Source organism: Anopheles aquasalis, chromosome 3 (genome assembly GCF_943734665.1).
Source record: "Anopheles aquasalis chromosome 3, idAnoAquaMG_Q_19, whole genome shotgun sequence".
Classification (NCBI taxonomy): Eukaryota; Metazoa; Arthropoda; class Insecta; order Diptera; family Culicidae; genus Anopheles; species Anopheles aquasalis.
The window spans coordinates 62,871,528-62,886,048 of record NC_064878.1 but is presented as its reverse complement, the minus strand read 5'-3'; the positions used below and the strand labels follow the sequence as shown (position 1 = coordinate 62,886,048).

The following is a 14,521-nucleotide window of genomic DNA, read 5'->3' as shown; positions in this document are numbered from 1 at the left end:
CGTTCCGATCCGATCGAGCGATCCAAACCGAGCGAGCGAACGAAAGACCCCGACAGATGTGCAACGAAAGCTGACAGCCGTGACAGGCCAGGGCAGGGCCAGCAGAGCCAGCCAGAAAAAAGGGGGAAACACGGTTCGAGGGCGAGGAGAGGAGACGGGATGAAGGCAAGCGCAGGAAGGATGCGGGTTTTGGAAAAACGGTCAACTGCTGCTGCTGCTGCCAGTACGAACGAGGGAACGAGGAAAACCGGGAACCCGACGGGACAAAGAGAATGATGAAAAACCTGGGAAACGGACGGACGGATGGAATGGAACGAACGAGGCGTGCACACACATGGCCAGGAACTGGCCTGGAAACGGAGAGAGAGAGCAAGAGAGAATATGTGAAAAATGTGTCGCTTGGAAAGCGTGTGGAAGTCGCGTTGGGATGGGAATTGCAAGGACGCCAATCGTGCGCCGGGCCCCGGGTCTTGATATAAAAGAAATCGTACAAAAGGATCTCCCCTCAGTGCCCTAGGAGTGAAAGAGACAGAGAGAGAGGTCGAGAGATAGAGTGGCCACAGAACGCCGGAAAGCGAAAAGAAACCAAACGTCCGGAACCAAAAATGTGTGTTTCCTCTTCCGCCAGCCAACGCACGACAACGAATGGACAATGCAGCGCCGGAAGATGCTTTCGATGTTCGATTGTAAATTCCAGATCCAGGTCTTCTGAACCACATTCGACGTCCAATGACTGCGGTTGCAGAGCCAGCTGACGCAAATGACGATCCAACTCTCATGCAATCCGCTTATGATGCTTCTGAGGTCCATGATAAGAACCATCTAAAGGGCTACCAAGAGTTCATTCCAGAATATTTTTCAGGGAGTTGTTTACGTGACGCTTCTCGTCACCAGAAGCCACAACCTGTTGGAACCAAGCGGCAATCAAACCGCGCGGACGGAATCATGTGTACTCCACACCGAGACCCGCGAGAGTTCCGCGGCGAGTTGCAATTGGATTTAAAACGAAAAACGACAAACACTTTAATCAGACCTGATTCGTAAATTGCTCGTGCTCGTTGCTTGGCCAACGCGCTCCAACGGACCGACAAGCGGTTCTCTCGCTCTCTATCTGTCTATCTCTGTGTTTGGATGGTCTGGTCGCAATTGTCTTTTATTTATAACCAGACCAGAGCACCATCAACAACACGCATCCACAGATCACACAACACAATCATCGCCAATCATCTCGCGTGGCGTGGAGAAGCGTTTGAGTAAAAAGATGGTTCGGCATAATGATGATCATCACGGTGCGGGATCAACAGCGGGTGATGGTGACGCATCCGATGCTCCAGATCTGCGGTTGTCGAGTGAGTGAGTCGACAGCAAGATGCAGTTCCAATTGCACTCCAAATGCTACCAGAGTGCCTGTTCGTGTGCATGTGTTGAAGCCTCCTTACAAGTTACTCCTGACTGGTTGGCTGGTTGACTGGCTGGCTTGCTCGGTGACATATGGTGTCCGGGAGCATGGTTCAACGAGCGAAATCGGTTGAAACAGAGAGAAGGAAGGCGGTGAGCAACTGTTATTATGTTAATTTATTTTGATCCAATTCCTTCCTTCCTTCCTTCTTTTTGTACGGACCAGCCTTCAGCGCTGTAGCTACAACCACACCACTTCCGAGCTGAACTTCCGTTGCTTTGCTGACGCATAGAGGGCAAGCATGCCAAGGGAATAGTAGGAGGAGGCAGAGGTATGGTTGCTTGCTTTTTGCGTTGGGTAATTCCTTCATTCTCGACCTCTTATCGGAATCAGTCAATCAGCAAGCAAATTAGCAGGTAAGCGAAACGCAAAACGAAGGACAGCAATGCGTTGGCAGGCCAGAAACCATCGTCGTTTGGGGCTCCAGTTGCAAAGCAGAACGGAGATCCTTTATATCACAGGCCAACCTCCAAAAAAAAGGGAAGGGTTGCGAACAGCCAACAGTTTTGGATATTAATTTGGCTACCAGGACACAGAAAGTCTTTGGATTGAACGGTGGAAGTGATGAAAAGCATATAAAACCGATGCGATCGAACGGCGCGTCATATGATACTATCGGCCAGGATCGACCGGTGATCGTTATGAAACAGTATCCCGCCGTTCCTTGTCCTTCTTCTCCTCGGTGATCATTTGCAAAAAAAAGGTAATCCGAACCACCGGACGAGACGAGACGAGACAGGAAATGCCGAGTACCGAGCCTTGACTGACTCACTGAGCCCACATAAGGCGAGCTGCACAAGAAGGAAGAAGCGCTCTCGTTATGCAGAATGGCGGTTCGAGCAATAAAGTTGTCAGCTGTGGACATACAGTGGATGACCTCGTTTGCAATGGCGCAGGCATCAGACCCGGCTGGACATTGGACACAGCACCTGCAGCAGCACCTTGTTTTGCGTAACTGACAAACGACTGAAACCACGAAGAGGATTCGTCATACAAACGATCATAATGAAACGTTGTCATGGGCTGGGAGAAGGGAACGCAAACGGAATGGAGGTCAATTTTGTCTCTCCGGCTGACCAGCTGATCGTCGGACATGAAGACGCTTTCAACATATTCATAACGGATCGCCAAACGTCGTCTAAAAGTCCTTTTCACATAAAAATGCTTCCGAAAACACTTCAAACGATGCACGAATCGGAGCGTCACTTCAACTTCCTAGTGTGATCATGGGAAAATCCTGATCCTGGAGCAATAATAAAAAAAAAAGATCAAACATCCCTTGGCGTCAGCCCCGTAGGTAAAAAAAGGACCAGAAGGAGCGTGACAATTAAGATTTTATGTTTTCCCACTCACCAACAACCAACCAGACACCAACTGGCGTTGTTGTTACTGCGCGCTGGAGGCACAGGATGCGCAAGCAGGAAGTAGAGTCTCCTGAGGCCACCACCGAGTAGGATACGGTAAACCGTTACCGAAAGAGACGGCGGCCGTAACGGTGTAATGGTATTGATTTTATAGCCGAGAACATCCGCCGGGCGATGTGTGAGCGATGAGAAGCCATTCAGCAGCGGCTCCATATGGCGTGTGTCGGGGTTGCTTCACTTTGGGAAGAGGAAGAAGCAGTCGACCAACAAAAAAAAAAGTATGGAATTTCGATCAAACAAAATGGTGTCAACATTTCAAATAATGAACCACCGCAGGAACCTGGAGTGGATGCAAGCTGGCAAACTCCTGGACTTTCCATTCGCCGGTGAATGTAGGACAAGGTGCAAGCTGCCTGCTGGGCCCCAACCTTCCTGTTTACCGAACGTTAGTCGGTGGGGAGTTCAAGAACCGACGCTTAACCAGCTGAAGGCTTCCACGGAACTGTTCTTATCATATGCTCCAGTGGGAAGAGTACACCCGCACAAGATGCTCAACAAACACACCACCCGTTACGTGGGAAAGGGGCGGAAAAGGGGAGCAAATATCAATAATCATATCACAAACATCCACCAGCTGTCCCTAGGAGTTGTTTGATTGGAGTTCGATTTGAAACCAGAAAACGCGATCCCCCGACCCGTTCTGATCGCTTCTTATCAGGTTGGCGCTCCTGTTGCTGTGTACTTTGGGGTGCTTGGGGCTCCAACATTCCTGCCGTGGGGTCACTTTACACACCCCCGAAGCAGAAACACCTTTCCTGTGTGTGCTGATCGCGAAAGGATCGCAGGAAGTGCTGCTGCTGCTGGTGCAACTTGCTTTCCGGTTGAATAGAGAACCGGTGCTAGAGCAAGGCAAACACAGACGCAGGCCTTCTGCTGTCAACGGTCGCGCTACACCAGGTGGCCGTTTTATGCTGGTGCCGGCAAAGGCTCCCCTATCGTTGCACCCTTTGCTGGTGGCCACTAAGGCACACACCTGGATCCAATCACTTCTCTCCGATTAATAAAAAAACCAAAAGGAAACTAGAGAAACATCACTCTCGTCTCTAGCCATCGAGATAAAAAAAAACTAAAGCTTACCTTCTTCTCGGTCAACTTCTCGCAGCGCCGAGTTTTGCAGATCTGGTGGCTCTTGTCGTTGCGACACGGCGCACAATCGCCACAGTTATCCTTCCGCGAACACCCGATACACTCGCCACACCGTTTGCGTTTCTTCTTTGTCTACAACGGGGAGAGAAAACAAGATGCATTCGAATGGTTAGCAACAGAATTTCCAATCATCAATCCTAAGCATGAAGTTCACGATCGCCTTACCGATTTCTCTCCAACACCACCACCAATACTGCCATCGTCCGTGTCCATGCTCATCGTGTGCATCGGGCTCTTGAAGTTGGCGGTACTCGAGATGGCCGCCACCTGGCCCGGATTACCACTCTCCCCAATGTCCATCGCCATCGCGCTACTGCCCTCCGATTCGGCGCTCGATTCCAGCGATGGAGCCCGCATTTTCCGCCGTTCCTTCTTGCGGTTGTCGATCCGCGTGATCTGACTGGCCGGTGTCGCACCACCGGCACCACCACCACCACCACCACCACCGGCGCCACCAGCCGGTGATTTGCCGTTGTGAGTGGTGGTGTTGTTGTTGTTATTGTTGAGATGATCGGACGGTGTGATCAGATTGTGCTGCTGCTGATGATGCAGATGCAGTTGTTGGTGTTGTTGCTGCAAATGCTGCTGCTGCTGCTGCTGCTGCTGCGGCTGCTGAGCATGTCCGAGTGCCGTCGGAACCAGTGTGGTCTGCTGGACGTGCCCTGGATGCTGCAGATGCGGATGTGTCTGCAGCTGAACCGACTGATGATGCTGGTGCAGATGGTGCACGGTTGTTGTGGTGCCATTCTGCGGGAACAGGCCCTGATCTAGCAGTGGATTCTGGAAGTTACTGTGATGCAACGATCCATTCTTTAGTGTAGCCATCTCGTAATCACCACCCGCCTCATTCTTGATCACCGTCAGCGTGGGCAGTGTCTGCGGTTGGAAGGTCGAGATCGGTTGGTACAGCTGGATGTGCCGCTCGTCGATGTACTGGTGCTGATGGAGCGGTGCCGGCACCAGCGGATACGGACGTGTATTGACCGCTGCCGAAAGCGAGTGGAAACCACTCTGTAGCGGTGGTAGTGGGGTCGGTGTTAGCTGCGTTAACTGCGTCAACGATCCACCGGTACCGGGAGAGGCGGAACTCGGTGAGATTGGCACCGGTACGGCCGTCACCTGGGGTAACGTTGGTTCCGCCGTGACGAGCTGCGGATCGGTGAAACTATGAAACTGACTCTGGAACGAGGGTAGCTTCGGATACGGTTCGAAGCCTGTACCACCGGGAGTTGGTGGTGGTCCGGGTGTGGTCGCACCGATCGGTGTCCCCGGTGTTCCGGGGGGCCCATTACTGGGGGGCCCCATACGATTATCCTTGGAGTCCATCTCCCAAGGACGCGTGTAGCTACCGTTGACGGTTGTCTGCCCGGATATTACATCTGCACCGGTCGTACTCGTACCGTTGCTGTTGCTGTTACTGTTGCTGCCGCTGTTGTTGTTGTTGTTGTTGTTGTTGTTGCTGTTACTGTTGCCTGTGCTGTTCGAGCGCTCCGGCCGTGGCTCGTAGTAGTCCCATGAGGGCTCCAGCTCGGACGCGGAGAACGACGTGAACGACGGTAAGCTGCTCTGATCGTTGGTATCGTCCGTGGCGCTCGCTCTACTCATCATCGATCGTCATGCTTCTGCTTCGTGTCCTAGCAACATGATGGGTGCACCTTCGCCTCACTGCACCCTTCTTCTCACTGATTGTCAAAAGCACACATACAAGCACACGCATACAATTAAACTCACACGCGCGCGCCCGAGAATGCACTAAACACTTACAAACTACTTTGAACCGTTCACAACGAACACTCGCGATCGACACGACTAGAAATCCTTCACAATTCTGTGTCCTCCGCAGACGCAGGCGAGTCCTTTCTCGCTCCCTTCACCTTCACACGGAAACGCGACGCGACACGCAGAACCGAGGATGCCCAAAAAGAATAGGGTCATCCGATGTACGAGAGATCCCCCCTAGATACGCGCTGTCTTACCACTAGGAGTTACTTTTTGGTTGTAAAATTTGACTTGCTTTTCGTCTAGCGTTTAACAAATACTAGAGAAAACCCTTTTGCACGTTTCAAAATATGGTTGATCCCGCACTCTCAATCGTCGCTCAACTGATTGCTTCAAAGAGTGGCGCACTACTCGGCGGAATCGGCGGCTCACAGGTCACTACGTTTCGCCTTCGATTCACTAATTTCACTAATTTTTTGTTTTTTGGTTTACTGCGATCGGCGCACGACTGTATGAACACACGGTTATGTCAGGTTGGCTTATCTCACTTTGTGGGTACGTATTTTGTGATTTTTGTGGTTGTGTTGCTTCTTTGTAAAGATTATTTGGTACTTTTGTTTTGCTTTATAAAATATGGATCTCTCCTCGCTTCTCTCTTTTCTCTCTCTGTAATTTGCTTTGTACTTTGTTTTGTTAATTTGTGGTGGTGTTGTTATTTGTGCGGCTTTGCAATTTCACTTTTTGCTCCTGCCGACGCTAATACTGAACGGGACGATACGCGCACTTGTTGGCGGGTTGGATGTCTGTAAATTTCGCCAATCGTTTGGGTCACTTTTTTCTCACTTATTGTCGAATTGCGTTCTTGGAGGTGGCGGATGTGTTTGTTTGCGTTTCACTGGGTTTTATCTTCTTTTCGTTTTAGGTTTTTGGTGTAAACATATGGGGCTAGCTTTGTTTAATATTTCTCTTTTGTTTTGTATTTTAAATTTGTACTTTGCCAGTCGCTTTCCCTTCTGCTTCCACGTTTTGTTGTATACTTGTTGCGGTTGTTGGGATTTGCCGAACCGATAGGACACTTTACGCGGCGGTTACCGTAACTTACACTCAAAACAAATAAATTACTTCGCGAAACTGCTATCTATTAACTGACTCGATGATGGTGATGATGACGAAAAACGGTAAACGATAATGCTTTGCCCCGGGATCGTGTTTCGCGGTTTTTTTTGGCGTATTAATGTGGGTGTTTATGATTAGAGCGGATTATCGTTTAGATTTTAGACGTTAGCAGCTAACTTAAACTTTTCGGTTTAGAAATTTTGCATCAAACGATTGGAATAATTTAAATAAATAAATAAGTTAGCGACGTAGGTTTTATAAATACATAAATAAGCGGTATTATTTGGTAGGCGAATTAATTAGCGAAGGAAATAAGAACGCGATTTTAAGAGTAGATTTGCTTGGTTGCTTCGAAACCGTTTCAGTTTCATTGAATAGATAAGGTTTCGCTCCTTAGCGGCCGCCGGTGTTTGCTGCTGCTGCTGCTCCCTCCTTCGCGTTCACTTGCGCTTCGTCTGTTGTAGCTTCTGTGCTAGGCTGTTGTAGCTTGGCTTTGGTTTCACGTGCCCAAACAGGACGTCCTCTGCATCTGTTGGTAAAAGGAGAGACAGAGAGAAACAATGTAGAGCAATTAGTACAGGCTACGGTTTGCAGTGAAAATGAGGAATAAGTATTCATTCTCTTTTCTTCGTCGGTCCGCGGCCTTTGTTCGCCTCGTTTACATCAACGCCAGCCTGCAGGAGACTTTATGATTTGTATGTTATTAGTGGTGCCATAATTGAAATATAGTTTCGCACCTTCCAGAGTACCTCTCACTGCCTCATTACTCTGCATTAAAAGCAATTCCCAGTCATGGCCCAGGTCTTCTCACCTGGCCACATGTGCTCCAATACGTACGCAGACGATGGGAAATCTTTTGAATATTTTAATTTTAATTCATTCAGAAGAATGAGTACTCGAACTAGCGCCGTACGTTACAGTTACGCGGAGACGGCGCATGGACTCGCGCAGAGTGGATCCACAATGGCCACAACACAGGGGAGGGCGGGGAATGAAAATTTACGGGACACATGCTCGACATCCTCGTTCGCTCTCCCCCAACAACAGACCGGTCACCGAATCGTCATCCCCAGCTCCGTCTACGTTCGTCCGTTGTGATGCCAAATGTAACACGCACGCACACATCATCGAACCGCACCAACCGGCCATACATATGCTCCGAGCACCGATCGAGGAAAGGACGATGACGATGGCTTGCCGAGCGCCCCAGCACCCGGGGAAGGATAATTTTATGCGAATTACTTTTTGCGAATTATTGTCTGGTCCCAGGACCATCAGCACGAGGGAATGAGAGAGAAATCGACACAGAGAGAGAGAGAAGGAAACGAAAAAAGTGAAAAGACAGAACGCAATTTCCGCAGCTACGCAGCACGATTTTTCCGGGATGATGCCGAACCGACCAAGGTGGCACCAACTAAGACTTAGATGATTAGTTTCCCCCCGGTGTGGCCCAGTGTGTTGGCTGCACCCCTCCCGGTCGAAATCAGTGTAGTGTTTAGCTAATGCGTGGCGCGAGCGAACGCGCTTCCCGCTGCCAATGATTTATTGTTTCGTTTTTTAATTAAAAATTTCGATTTCACGACCAGTCGGTAGCTCGAGTAGGAAGAAAAGGCCCTTAAGTTGCCAATAGCAAATCAAAAATGCTCATCTACTTTAGCAAACGTGCGGAACTGAATAACTGTTGTGCCGGGATAATTGTTATTCAAACAGTATGATTAATGTCCTCTACAACACCATCGCTGAAATGCATTTCGCGACAGAAAAAAAAACGGAAGCCATATTCTAGAGGAAAGCAGAAGAGTCTCTTTATCCAGAGCAGAAACTTTACCAAAATCACTTTACGCGAAATATGTCCTCGTGCAGTAGTAGCAGCAGGATACCGTCGTCGTCCTCCTCCTGCCAGGGGAAAAAATTGAATTTCAAAAATAATATTTCGCATGAGCTCCATTTTCAATTTACAATTTATTTCAGCCACTCCACTGCTAGTCGCTGCTGATGCTGCGGCTGCTCCTGCTGCAATGCCAGCAAGTTTCGGTGGAAGCTACCCCGAACTTCCATTTTTGTCACCGGCAATCGTTTTCCTAACTTCCTCTGTGCCTTTTCCTTACTTTTAAGTAAACGATTAGGAAACTTGTGTTGAAGACATTTTTAAAAAGCATTCCAATTTGTACAAGTAAACCTCGGACCCCGGTTTAGGCTCCTATTCCCATATTCCGAAAATGTACCGATTAGAAATTCATCTCAGCAAACGCAACGGTTCACAAACGGTTTTTCACCGGATCATTTTGCTGACACCTGGATTCCGCTTTCCGCGGATTGCGGTCGACCTCAACTAGGGCCGGCCGGGTCCCGTGTCTTGTCAAGACAAACACGGCAATGCTCCACGACCGCCACTTGGCCAAGAAACTCATCGCCATCGTTGTCGTCGTCGTCGTCGTCGTCGCTCTGTATTTGCTTTGGTGCGACGCCGACGACGAGCGCTCTCTCTATACACTTCCCGATTTTGTAATCCCGGTCATGAATGGCAAATATTGCCATCCCGGGAGGGAGACTGGTGGTGTAGGCCGGCCGCGAGTTTCGCCAGAGCAATCGAAACGAAACATGTCAGACGGAAAGAAAGCCTTCACGGCGAGTTCTTCGCCTTCTTCGTCCTCTGTAGCCAGTTTCGCCGCCGGAGAAGAGCCGGAGTTGCGTCAATACATCATCAAATTCAGGTGAATTCATCCGTGAATATTAAAAAAAGGAAGAAAAAAGGAAGACAGGCGGCCAAAAAGGCGCTGGAAAATGGAGACGTACACCACGGAAGGGGACGAAATGACACGCGAAAATGAAAGCGCACCATCCGTGGAAACGCGGCACTTTGGAGAGCAGATCCTGACCTCGAAATTGGGTAAAATTTAGGATGGCAAGAAAGAGAACCTTTGGCCTCAACCACACGTAGGAATCGGAGAGAGAGAGTGCTGGCGTCTTCCTTCTGGTTTTTTTGCATTCGCGACAGTCGCGCCAAAAGCCAATCGTCTTGCGTACCGGCGTCACGCACCTGAAAGTGGCGCTGGAAGACACTTCCTCCAAAAGTGATAAGATGAAAATAGGTTTTATCTTCCAAGAGAGCGTCTCGGAGGCGAATTCAAAAATCACTTTCTGGCGCTCGAGAACGCAAAACCGCAAACCGATTGGCGCGTTGGGTGGCGATCGGAAACGGAACGGGTCGGGAACGGAAGTGAAAATCAAAGACGTCTAGGCATGGGACTTGGTAAACAGGCCGCGACTCGTCGTCACGCTGTCAGCGGTTACTTCGCCAGCCGTCGATTCGAAATGCAAATTTTCAATTTCCTTCGTTCTGTCGAGGAAGCACTGGCTGTGGTTGGTTGATGGTGGATTGCATCGGCCCGTGTTCCCTGCGGACTCGTTTTCGGTAAAATAGCCTAAATTTAAACTATTTCATATTTTGTCATTCCATTTTACTCGTTAAACTACTAGACACACTCTGCAAATGCGTCTTAAAACGCGAAAACAGATCAGCGACGAAATAAAATTTAAAAAAAATCCAGCAACAAAGAAACGAAGAAAGACGTCGAGGAAGCAAACTCGCAAACTCCCCGGCAAACTGTTACTTAATACTTTATGCGTTGTTTCGATTCTCTTTTTATTGGTTTGCCATCTACTTCCGCGGGGCTCGCCGGGAACCGCGTGGTAATCCTTGGCAGTAACTTGAAGTTGTCTACTGACAGCTAGAGTGTTGCTGCATGCCGACACCATTCATGCACGGGATGGAGCATCGTCCCCCTCCTTTCCACGTGGCCACCAGAACTGGCACTGACGCACAACAACAAGAAAACGGAACGGGCAAAAGCGACGACTTCGCACCAACAACAACAACAGCAGCAGCAGCAGCAAAAAAACCGATGCCAAAAATAAAAAGCTCATGAAAAGTTTTGAAATAAATTATAAAACTTTCGACCGTGGACTGGGCCACCCACCCGGGTTTTTTTTCTGGAAACGGTTGTGCTGACGTTTTTCTGAGCACCAAATCCAGCGCGGGCTCTTTCAAGGAGCTGGAACACTTCACGTGTGCGCGAGAGCGAAGCTAGTAAACCTAGGAGCTAGTGGTACTAAAGTTTTGATTTTTACTTTCTTGGGTGTGCTGGATAGGCAGGAATCGGGATACAAAGTGACGGACACAGTTCGTAGCTGATTTGTAATCTGCTTTTCCTATTCTATGAAGTAAAAGTATTCGGTTTCTCGATCGGAAGAAGATAGGATATTTTCTTTTCTTTAGTTCTGTAACAGACTTGTAGTCATAAAGACATCCTTTTCGTTCCTTTCGTGTTTTATACACAAGAGAACGGACTAAATTGAAACAAACTGTTACAAATAGTGCCAAAAGTAACAGTGTTTGTCGCTATAAACTTGCTGCAAATTAAACAAGGCGTAAATGAGAGTTTCAACGAATTGCAAGCAGCAGTGGAATTGGAGGTAGGATAAATGTTTAATTTACGATGTCACACGTCACACACACCCCATAGCTTATCACCTCGCTGTAAAATGCGATCAAGCATTACGCCAATAAATCGCTTTAATGTTTTACCGCGCTGCACGAGTGCTTCAAGCACATCATACCGGGAGGAGCATCGAATGTTGGCGCAAAAGCAGCAGCTGATGTTGAGACCAAGGCTGGCAAGACAAACCAGCCGCTGCCGCTGCTGCTGTCGAAGCAAAACAACAAACCGAACAGACGTCCGATAATTATGACATCACGTAAACGATTTCACTTTCCGATCCGATGCGATATGCGGGGCACTCCATGGTCACCACAAGAGACGACGCCACGAGCCACGAACAACAATGTCCGTTAACGCTGATCATCGATTTATGGTCGATTAAGGCGCCACCAGCGTTGTGGTAAGGGCGAACGCGCAAAGAACTGGCAGATGTTCTGGCTCTGGAACGATGGGCGCCGCCTCATCATAACTCAAGGACGTACCGCCTCGTTTCGATGGCGCACAAGTAACCGATGATTTCGTCCGCTTTGTTCGCTTTCTTTGCAACACCGACAGCGCTCGAAATGAGACCTCTGGTCGACCTATATTCCTGCTAATTAACAATCCAACCAACGACACATTCGAAATGGAATGGAGCTCGAAAGGGGCCCCGCCATTAGCCCTCCGGGAGTGTCATAAAATTTATAGTGACTCGTTGCGAGGAAAAACGGGAACAGCATGCCATGGACGAAAGAAAGGGCTACTTCTGGAGAGGCGCCATCTCATGCCCCACTTTTATTCGGCGATTCCACTTGAAGCAAAAGTTCAAAATTAAATCATTTTAATCGGGAAAATGGAGCAAATCCGCCGTTGCCTTCGTCACGCCACACGTCAGGCGCTTTTGATGGAGAGACTGTGAACATGAATCCGTTTCGTGCGTTCGGAAATCAAAATAACATGATGTATGGCCTACTAGGAGGAAGGAGCATGTCCTGCCACCCACTTGCCACCAACAACCAACCAACCGAGTTCAAGCTCGCGAAACCGGGAATAAATTCCGTCGAAACAACCATTTAGATTAATTGATATTTTATTCGTCCCCTTCCACGCAGTCCACCCCAGTCCGGAGGTTATCCCGAGATCCGCCATCGTACCGGGAATGGGAATGGTCAGCGTTGCCTTCCAGGGTTTTCTATGCTTTATCGAGGCCAGGATACGTACGCACTAGTGGCCAGCGCACGCCCGATAGCCAGACGACCTAACGGTTGTAATAATTTCCCGTTTTTTCCTCCGCTCGGGGGTTTCTATTTTGTTGGAAAGAGAACGAGAGGAAGAGAGACGCCAAGAGCTGGACTTCCGGCGTGGCATACTCTGCTTGCGGTGCTCTGGAACAGCACCTCCCTCTGGGGTCAGGTCTGGTTTCAACACTCCGAACGAACCCGAATGAACGACCGGCATGTTTATGGCGCTCATATCAATAACGTGAGCATATAATTTACGTGCCGTTATCATGAAAACAAGGACACACAACACGACCCAAAACCGACGGCCACACCAGGCCACGGAACATGTGCACGTGTGCCTGGCTTCGTGTACGTTTTCACCACAAATCCCGGGGACTCGGCATCGATAAAAACAATAGTAAACAGAAGCGCCACACCAACAGGGAACGTGGCAGGGCGCGAATGGCGTGCCCGGGCCCTCTCCGATAGGGCAATCGCAGGACGTCCATCTTTCGCCATTATGACATCGATCAGGAGACGATAAAACCATGAGTCCCTGGAGGAACACAGGAGGGATGTGGACTTTCCATAAACAAACGATAAAAATCCGACCAAAAAACCCCGGGCAGGGACGTATTGCTGGAGCAAAGCGTCTCCAGTAAACCAGAACCCTTGGATAGCGACGGGACCGGACCTCGAATTGATTTCGTCGACTCAAACCGTGGCAACAACGGGCACCCACCGAAAGGAAAAGTGGGTGAAGATTGTATAATTGACTGCGAAAATGGTCATTAATTAATCTCCACTTTATGGCCGTTGGTATGTTGGCCAAACAGCCGGGAATGGGGGGCTCCAGAGTGCGCACCCGCGCCTGGTACTCGTGACAAGGGTCCTGGGACAGGATATTTCATAAACGAGGCATCATTAGGTCGTCATCGGTCGGCCAGAATTGCATATCCAAATAGCCGAGAGCATAAGGGGGTCTGGTCACTACTACTGGTGGGGTCTGTTTTGTTTGTTTGGCTTGTTTTATGCAAAGGCGCGCTGGCCGCGGCCGAGCGACATGAATATTTCATATCAAGCGGCGAGGAACAGGGACTGGCGCTGGTTGCAACCGATGATGGTGGCTGGGTTCCGAATCGTTCCAGCCAGGCAGATCATTTGACATTTCGTTTTGGTAACGGAATTTGAATATTTAAATTGTGATTATAAGAGGTACTATACGATGAGCGATGAGTATCCAGCTCTGTTAAAATTAATCTGTATGTTAGATTTTGAGGTGGACACAGTTGAGTCTCAATAGACATTTCGACTTCGATTGATGACCTTTCGTTGAAGGAAGCTTAGGTTCTAGTGATCGTTCAGTAATAGTAGATAATTAGTAAACTGAAGATGAAGTATTCCATACGTAGCTCTGGGAAGAGGATCAAACACAAGAACAACTTGCATTAGTCACCAGCGATATGACAATTTTGAGGGAAAAAAACCAAGCAAACCATGCTCAGCTAGTCCACAGGTTGTAAACACTCCCCTAAAGCATAACATACTATGTTGCGATCCGACTGAACTCCCGGCTCACTATGTCGCCGTTCAAAACTCACGAATTTCCCGCCATTGTTTGCGTGCGTAAAGCCGAAGGGAAAATTCCCGGCCACCGAAGAGTGAAAGTAACTCCCATCTCTCCCTCCCGGGGCGGGGTGCTCCATTTCCTCACCATCCAAATCACTGGCTTGAACTTGAACTTTCACAAAACACGCACACGCCGGTCGCCGACCAACCGACCGACCGACCGACCAAGCAACGAAGATGCGACCGTGCGACTTCGGAGCTCCGAATCCGGCGGAGGTACGTACAGGAACGTCGTGCTGGTCTTTTTGGGGGGATTCGCGTTTTCCCCGACAACGGACGACGACGCGGACGACGCCAGCACACAAGCTACCCTCTGACACAGCG

At 49.2% G+C, this 14,521-nt stretch overlaps 2 protein-coding genes across 4 annotated transcripts in view; one reads left to right on the top strand and one right to left on the bottom strand.

The window, feature by feature from the left end:
- The window catches only part of LOC126577593 (DNA N6-methyl adenine demethylase), a 127,221-nt gene extending 122,772 nt beyond the window's left edge, over positions 1-4,449 (bottom strand). Inside the window, exons 1-2 of the mRNA XM_050239342.1 lie at positions 4,195-4,449; positions 3,961-4,101 (exon numbers count right to left, since the gene is read on the bottom strand). Coding sequence (XP_050095299.1) covers positions 3,961-4,101; positions 4,195-4,386 — 333 coding nt within the window. The 5' untranslated portion in view covers positions 4,387-4,449. The remainder of the gene's footprint in view (positions 1-3,960; positions 4,102-4,194) is intronic.
- Positions 1-14,521, top strand: part of LOC126577598 (high affinity cAMP-specific and IBMX-insensitive 3',5'-cyclic phosphodiesterase 8) — a 403,282-nt gene that overhangs the window by 149,213 nt on the left and 239,548 nt on the right. The window lies entirely within an intron of this gene.